Source organism: Apaloderma vittatum, unplaced genomic scaffold, assembly GCF_000703405.1.
Source record: "Apaloderma vittatum isolate BGI_N311 unplaced genomic scaffold, ASM70340v1 scaffold1337, whole genome shotgun sequence".
NCBI classification, from domain to species: Eukaryota; Metazoa; Chordata; class Aves; order Trogoniformes; family Trogonidae; genus Apaloderma; species Apaloderma vittatum.
In genome coordinates, this window is record NW_009727637.1 from 78,923 (window position 1) to 86,883 (window position 7,961).

Genomic DNA, 7,961 nt, shown 5'->3' on the forward strand with positions numbered 1-7,961 from the left:
GTCAGAAGAGGGAAAAATAACACACAGCTCACTATTTGGAAACAAAGCTCTGGATTTCAGCTTGCATGTGTTGTCAGTGCTGGCTCATGTAAGAGGCAGCCATGTATTGCAAAACATCTGACTTTCATGGGTGCCCATCCTGGCCTTTCTGGCACGGAAGGATTTTTCAGCTTTAGAAAGGATTTATTCTACCTGCCAGTGTGATTTATGTACCATATGTCTCCTTCCGCATCTGAGTATCCATGGCCATAGGGAAGTGCTCTGCCTCATCTCCACAGTGTGGAAATAGGTTTCTTTTAACGATATTAACTCCTACAGAGCCACTTTATAACCTCCCTGTATTATTTTTTCTTAGAGGTTGTGTGAGCTATGCTGTGTATGATGTGGAAAGGAGAATATTATGAATTCCTGGTTTTGTTTGCTCTTGGCAGGCACTACTACACTTCCCACCCTTGTGCGCACACCTACCTTGATGATGCAGCCTTCCCTGGATATCAAACCCTTTATGTCCTTCCCTCTGGACAGCAGCTCTGCTGTTGGATTCTTCCCAAATTTTAACACAGTAAGTAAAGGTCTTTCCACATTTAGTTTCAGTATATGCTTTCCAAGCCTGGTCGATTATCCAGCATTGAAGCTGCCTTTAAACATTGCGTCACTAGCATAGTTCTAGAGAACCCTTCTCGTCTGTGCTGTGGTGGTTACTGTTCCCTCTTGTGAAACGCTTGGAGTGGGACCCAGACTTATCACTGTGAACGGGGATGATCCTTATGTATCTTGGTCTACTGGGGTGATGTCTGAACACTGGAAAAAAACCAAAACCAAAACCCACTCAATAGATATTTGATGAGCAATAGAATAATTTTGAGCATTTGCCTGGGCATGTGCATTTCCATGTGCTGTAAAAGAGAAAAAAGCAAAAATTAATGGAAAAACAAGTGTGACATGAATCAAATGAAGTCTGTTGCAGCCAGTGAAGCAAATGGAGGGTCTTGTTAATTCTGTATAACAACAATAAAGTCTAAAATTGCTCAGCCAGCCAATGTAAAAAACGTGAGCCTACTACTTTTAGTTTATGCAACACATCTTGGGTTTTTGCAAAAGAAAATCCTACTATTGCCAAAATAATGCTCTATGCTTCTGTGGTTCTGCATGTTTAGCAGAGCAGCAGTAACACAAATACTCTCTATGGTAGTTCTCACTTCTTTAACAGATCATAAAATGGTTCTGAATGTTAACAAAATGCTTTTTTTGCTATCGTGCTTTATCAGTTGTTTCATTAATTATTATCTTAAGTGCACCAAACCTAGAATTTTGCATTTTGCCACTCAGATTGCCATGTGTGGCGGTGGTTCACCATGGAACAAGTCGGCAAATGGTTGACTAAAAGCAAGAGGAAAGAAACTGCTCTGGGTCATTTCTGCCAAGTCAGCGAGTACAATCCGTACGTGACCGTTGCATGAACTGGGCAGCATCCAACTTGTCACTAATTATGGGGCAGGGGGATGGAAGGAGAAGCAGTGTCAGCACTGCCAGACTGTGATCGGCTGAACCACTGCCAAGTGTTGCCTTTTGCAAACTCACCTTCTGTCTGAAGTTAAAACAGCAAGAGGATTGGGTTTTCTTCATGACTCGCAAGTGCATCTTGCTGCCAGGCCTTGCGCTGCAGCACACGGGGCTGTGGGAAGGTTCTGAGGTCGCGTATCAGCAAGCTTCATTTGAAAGTCAGCAGCCCAATGCATATTATAAACAAGAGCAATTATTGCCAGTTCATTGCAAAAGGTACATGTGAAAATTGTGCATTTATGAGGGAGATGTAGGAGGATGTGCATGTGTATGTATTGGGGTGGTTGGGTCCATGTGTCCAAAGAGATAAAAAAATCCAAGTATGTTTAAAATGCAGGACCAAAACTCAGTGAAATTTTAAGCAAGCCATGTGTCATTCTCCCTCTTCTCAGCATGATGCAATTCATACTCATTTTCCATAATCTTTCTAATACATTCAGTAATTTTGTTACTGATTTGTCTTCTTTCCAGTTGCGCTGGTTTTATATGTGAGCATTTTCATAGAACTGTACATAAAGACTCAAAGAACCTTTTCTTTAGGGATGCTATAGTTGTAGAGTCTACAAAAATCATTTGCTTGCTGGTGGTATTACTGAATTTCTGAGTTGCAGTGGCCTCCAGGGACAGATTAATTTGGATATTTACACTGGTTTTGCCTATGTGCACTAGCTTACATTTAGCTGGGTTTGCCTAATTCCCAGAGTGTTTATCCTTCATACCTGTCATTCCTTTCCAAACTTCTATGGGGTTTATTTTTAAAAAAGAGGCTGAAGCCTGGGGTAATCGGCAAATATTGCTCAGTGTCTACTTCCTCCCTTAGAATTCTTGATAATTATATAAAATCATGCTGCTATGCACCACGGACACTACATGTTTTAAAATCTCTTTATTGAGGAAAAGTGTTTCAGTACTACTCTACTTCTAATTCACAGACTTTGCCATTTGTTTTGCAGGTATTGATTTTCCCTAACAGTCTACGATGACTTTAAAGCTCATTGGAAAACTAAATCATTCATGGTTATCTACTGACAGGCACAGTGACTGCCAGCCATCATACCCTTCCTTTCTTTCTAATTTTGCATAATGTTTGCCAATGTAGATTCTTATGTTTGGATATATATAATCTTTTTTTTCCTTTTTCACTGTAATGTGGGGGGAGGGAGTATGTCAAAGTTTGTAAAAAGCCTTTTTCCAGAAGATGAGTTTGAGTGCCTACAAGCTAGATCCAGGTGACATCCAGAGTGCTTTAATTTTTCAACTTGTTTAGGAACAGAGTATTGGAAGAGCTTTTTGTGCCTTCCTCTCAAAAAAGCCATCATTTTCCTTATGGATCAATCAGGAAATCTGTGGATCGGTCACTCACAAGAGGAGTTGTCAAGGACTGCAGATAGTGAAACCTCCAGTGTGCAGCACTCCATCTCTTTGCCCTCAGTGGGACTGAGGGGAGCATGCAGCTCATGCCAGGGCTGCTGTTCAGGCTTGTTTGTGAAGGTGGCAAAAGAAACGTGGTCTCAAGAGAAAATTTCTTTGGAGCCACATGTTCATTTTCAAGAGCAGGCTAAATCTTGCCAAGAGCTGGTTTCTGACTTATTTCAGTGGCCTAAAAAAAGAAAAGTTTGTTCTTAGGTGCTCAATATAGTAGCTACCAGGATAGGAACCACAAGGTAAAATAGATTAACTACAAACATGTTTAAAGGAACAACCCTGTAGAGTGTTTACAAAGAACTTCTCTTATTTATGGAAATATTTTTGAAATCTAGGGTAAATCCTTTTTTATATAGTTAACTTTGACAATTTCAATTCATTGGAAACATCTGTGATGCTTCAGATGAAACATCAGTGTTCCCATTTCATTTGTGCAAGTGTTCCCGATCACTTGCTTGTCTCCTCATGGGGTACTTCCAAATGAAGCACTGAGCAGATCCTGTTTTGTTGAGATTTTTTTTTAAGAAATGCCTACTCCAAGTGTACCTTATTTTCTTAACAGAATTGGGTGGTTTAGTTTAAAATGCCTCCCATCTGTTTCTCTTAAAAACATCAGTAGTTCTAAAAATGCTGTGGACGTATGCATAGTACTTATCAATTCATGCCTCAATTAAATTTATTTTTGTTCCTTAGGTCTTGCTTAATATATAGGAAATAATAATTGCGGTATGATTGCATTAGCTCTTTGGATACATGCCCTTTTATTCCTCAGTACGGGTGCTTTTTTGTTTCAACAGATCAGCCAGAAAGGGGTCTTCTAAGGGCAGAATGAAGGATTGCAAGCAGAGAGGTATTGCGGAATAAGTGCTTTCTTCTTTCCTGGTCTGTTCACAGCACCAGCAAATAGTTTTGTCAGAACAGGACAGGTATGATCAGGCTGTTTCAGCCTGAACCCAAGTTGCTGCGCAGAAGGACAAGCCCTCTCTCAGAAGTGCTGCAGCACTGGATCCAAAGGTGACATCATGTTTGTCCTGGCATCAAGTTCTAAATGGTCTTGCTCAGTTACTCATACCTCACTGTCTGAAATCCATAATATTCTCATCTGTTATTAATTAAAATGTTGTTGTTTATAGCAGAATGGAAGTCAGCATTGTAGGAATGTCCCAGATTGGTACCTCCAATTTGCAGCGGATGCTATATGGAAAGGTATTTTTTAAGCAGAGCTCTTTTTTCAGCATGCTAAAATGACTCTGATGGTTCCTTAGCGTGTAACATTTTATACATTGATTACACTTAAACATCTGTAAGACTTTAAAGTCAAGTGCATCAAGTCAGTTTAAATCAAAGTTAACTTTGTGCGTTTATTATAATGTAATTCTGAATTTTACACTCACTGGCTTCTACCACACAGCTTCACCTTCTGTACCCTTCTTTCTCTACGCCTCCCTGATTCTTTGACTCACATCATCCATCTTGTGTATTGAATCAAGAAAGGATGCTTTGTGATCACATCATGGAAGGTTACCATGATGCATGCACTAAGGTGGCTGAAAGCCAGCATTTAACTTGCAAGGCACACTTGATGATCACTGTCTGCATCTGCTTAGAAAGGATGTATACTCCCCAGGAAAAAAAATAAATCTAAGAACTCCAATGTGTTCTGCTTTGTCCTGAGGTGAGAGCAGCGCTATATGATTCAAATTTAGTCAAAGTGGTACAGAAAGTCACCCATCAGTCTGCACAAGAGCAGTTCAGCAACTTCTCAGATTCTATCATCATAAAAAATAATCAGCAATTCATATACTTCCTTCTGAGTTTGTTATAGCCTCAGGGGTAATCAAAGATTGTAGCCTTTCCTGTAGCTTTCACATTAGTGAAATACTTTCCATCTAACTAGCCCATGATTAGTTTCTAAATACTGGTTCATACCTTCATATTTTAGAGGAGACACGGGTTAATGTGGCCTAGTATTTGCTTCAGCATCTATTTCTTTTCAAGTAGGTTTATGCTGATTCTTTATGTTAGAGTTCCCTCAGTCCCCTTGCAAAGAGGTCCAGGAGCATTCTACATCTGCCAGTTGAAGGTGAGCCAGCTGGAATGGGCTACAGGAAGGGGAAGAGGAGCTGACTAGTAACTTAGACATCTTTGTCTCTCCTCCAGCATTAGCCATGTCTGAAATACGTATCCCTGGTCTACTCCCAAGACAACTACTAGGAGGGACTAATTTTCTCTTTCCTCTTCTGCATTTTCAATTACATCCTTCATTTTTATTTGCTACCTAGTTCTCACTTGAAGGGCCGGTAATCAGCCAAGGCAGAAGTGGAGGTCTGCAGATAAGAGTGCAGGGCACTCGCATCGCCGGCTTCACTCGCCCCTCATCTGCCAAGTGCCCCTGGCACGGCGCCACAGCTCAGGAGCTTTCACTTGCCTTAGCAGCATCTGAATTCATCCACTTAACACCCTGCTGCAGTGCCAAAGTGTGCTCTGGAGCCAAGGATTGTGTACAGGAGGAGCAAATTACAGATGTGACCAGCTGGATGTTGCCGAGCCATTATCTATGGTCCTCTTTATCCAAGTAGCCTGTCCATGTGCTCTCATTTCCCTGGTTCCCTTTTGTGAAGAGCTGGAGGGATGTGACGTGCTCTTCCCTTCTCCCTCTGAAACACTCTGTTCCAGAGAGCAGGTGAAGCTTTTTAAGAGCTATTGCTTTACAGAAAGGAAATGCGAGCAATTAATTTCGGAGAGGTGTTTTGTGGAGTAGTTGGATATTGCGTTTGAGGGGTTTTGTTGGTTGATTTTTCAATCAAGAAATTGTAATCTTTTTTTCTTACAGGCATTTTGTACCCTATTTTATTGTCATGCAGGCACAAAAGGTACTTCAGACTTGCCTTTCATTCCTGTTGAGCACTTAAAAGAATTCCTGCTACATTTTTGTTTATTATGAATATAATAGTTTGTGGTTTCCAAGTAATAACTCAGAATCATCCAAACTACAACATGAGAAATCAGCCTGTTACCTTTTATAAAGGGAATAACAGAGAATAATGGATGTTTTCCCAGATACAGGTGGGGAAAGCAGAGGTTCAGGAACCACATAATTAAGCTGAAATTCTGGTAGCACAGACCTTTGCTTTCTCTTATGACTTTCTTCTCTCACAGGACCTGGCTGCAGAGCCCCTTTACCCTCCATGTCTTCCTCTTTCAAGTTGCCTATAGTCCTTTTTCTTCATGTCTTTAGGCTTTTTGTACCAGGCCAGAAATTTCTCCTTGTCTTTCTAGGACTTTGGAAACCAGCAGAGATGTCTTTCAACTGTAGTAGCAGTTTTTGAAAAAATTCTTCCCAGCCTTTGGAAGCCCTGAAAACTACTTATTTAAGGTCGTATTTCTTTCTCACAAAATACTTGAGCCATTTCAGCTGAAACTTTCAAAAAAGATTGAGCTTGAAGCAAACACATAGTAAGATACACTCAGTTAGATATGGAAAAGAAAAAAAAATTGCTGCCAAAAGCAGGGAGTTGTCAATCCATTTTCCACAGCTTCTACAGTCTGTAGTATTTTAGCGTAAAGATGCAGGTGCCCTAGTTCCTGTCAGGAATCTCTACAAAGAGAAACTCTTCGTTAAATCAGTAAGTCTAAGTATTTTTCTGCCTTGTTTCTAGTCTTTAATGCATGTTATTCTCAGGAAAAAAAAAAATCTTGTTTAAAATAATACAGACTGACTTTAAGGGAGAATCTCTTCAAATATTAATTACTGTTCAGAGTTTCCTGTTGCTTTGTATTTTCTCCAGCAGGAAATGAGCTCCCTTCTCTTAGTTCAAATCAGCAGGCAGAGAGGAAACCCTGTCCCTAAGGAGCAGGTGCACTGACGCACACTGGTGACACAGAGGTCACTGGGTGCGGTAACCTTTATCTACCACTTCACGGGAGCTCAGCATCCACAGTGATTTTTTTGAAAAATGATTCCTAAACTGCTGCAATACATCCGTTATTGTGCATACAAGTAATTAGGTCATCAGCATAATTCTTTAAGGAAATACAGTCGCTGCATACAAATCCTACCCTTTCCTGAGTCCTCCAGAAAATCTGTTCCCTGGCTACATGTTTCCTCTCCGTCTTTACAGAAGCTTGGTGTTAGTCTCTCCAGCACTTCAGCAGTATTTATTTCTTTTGCTACTCAGCATAGGGAAAAGCTAAGAAGCCTTTAACTTCATTGAATAGCTTTCTTCTCAAGTTAGGAGTATGTTCATGAGGCAAGGAAGCGGGTTAAAAGGAGGGGATTGTCAGCCATAAATATTTAGGCACTGGACCGCTGAAGAATATTTTACAAATAGTGTGAGGAAAACATCTCCCCTCAAAGCAAGCAGTTGTAAATTGTAGTTTAAGACAAACAAGGCATGTGTGTTGCACCACTGTGCTTATAAAGGTTTTGCTAGTTTCTAATTATAAGTCTAGTCATAAGCAGAATTCTAGAGTACCTTTAGAGAAATCTAATTCCGCGTGTGTCTGGTGAATACAGAAATAGCTGCTTTTGCAGCATCCTGCCTGTATGTGGCTGGCTTTCTGGCCCACTCTTAGACCTTTGTCACATTGTTCCATAAGAAACTTGAGAATTACTGCAATAATTAGTAATTAATAGATTATAAGAATGTAGCTAAGAATTAATTCGTGTTGTACTCTTTCTTTCTGACTGTGGATATACCAACTGGTCTTTTAGTCTAGAAACAGTTAATTTTATTACAATTCTGAAGTACTGCATGGCAATTGGAAGTGATGGTGTGAAACCCCTCTGTCTTTAGCATACCTGAAAACCAGTGGTACACAGATTTGAAGCACTGGCCATTTCATCTCAACTACCAGAGATGGTAGGGTGATCTGTGCACCTGAAACTGATATTCTCTGTATTCAGTCTGTCAGGTCTCACAGTAGGGATACCATGAACTTCAGCCATTTCCCCAAGTGAATATTAGGGAAAG

General features: G+C 40.4%; 1 protein-coding gene across 1 annotated transcript in view; it reads left to right on the plus strand.

Moving 5' to 3' along the window:
• Positions 1-436: 436 nt before the first annotated feature.
• The window catches only part of ZNF385B (zinc finger protein 385B), a 53,830-nt gene continuing 46,305 nt past the window's right edge, over positions 437-7,961 (plus strand). Inside the window, exon 1 of the mRNA XM_009873728.1 lies at positions 437-562. Coding sequence (XP_009872030.1) covers positions 473-562 — 90 coding nt within the window. The 5' untranslated portion in view covers positions 437-472. The remainder of the gene's footprint in view (positions 563-7,961) is intronic.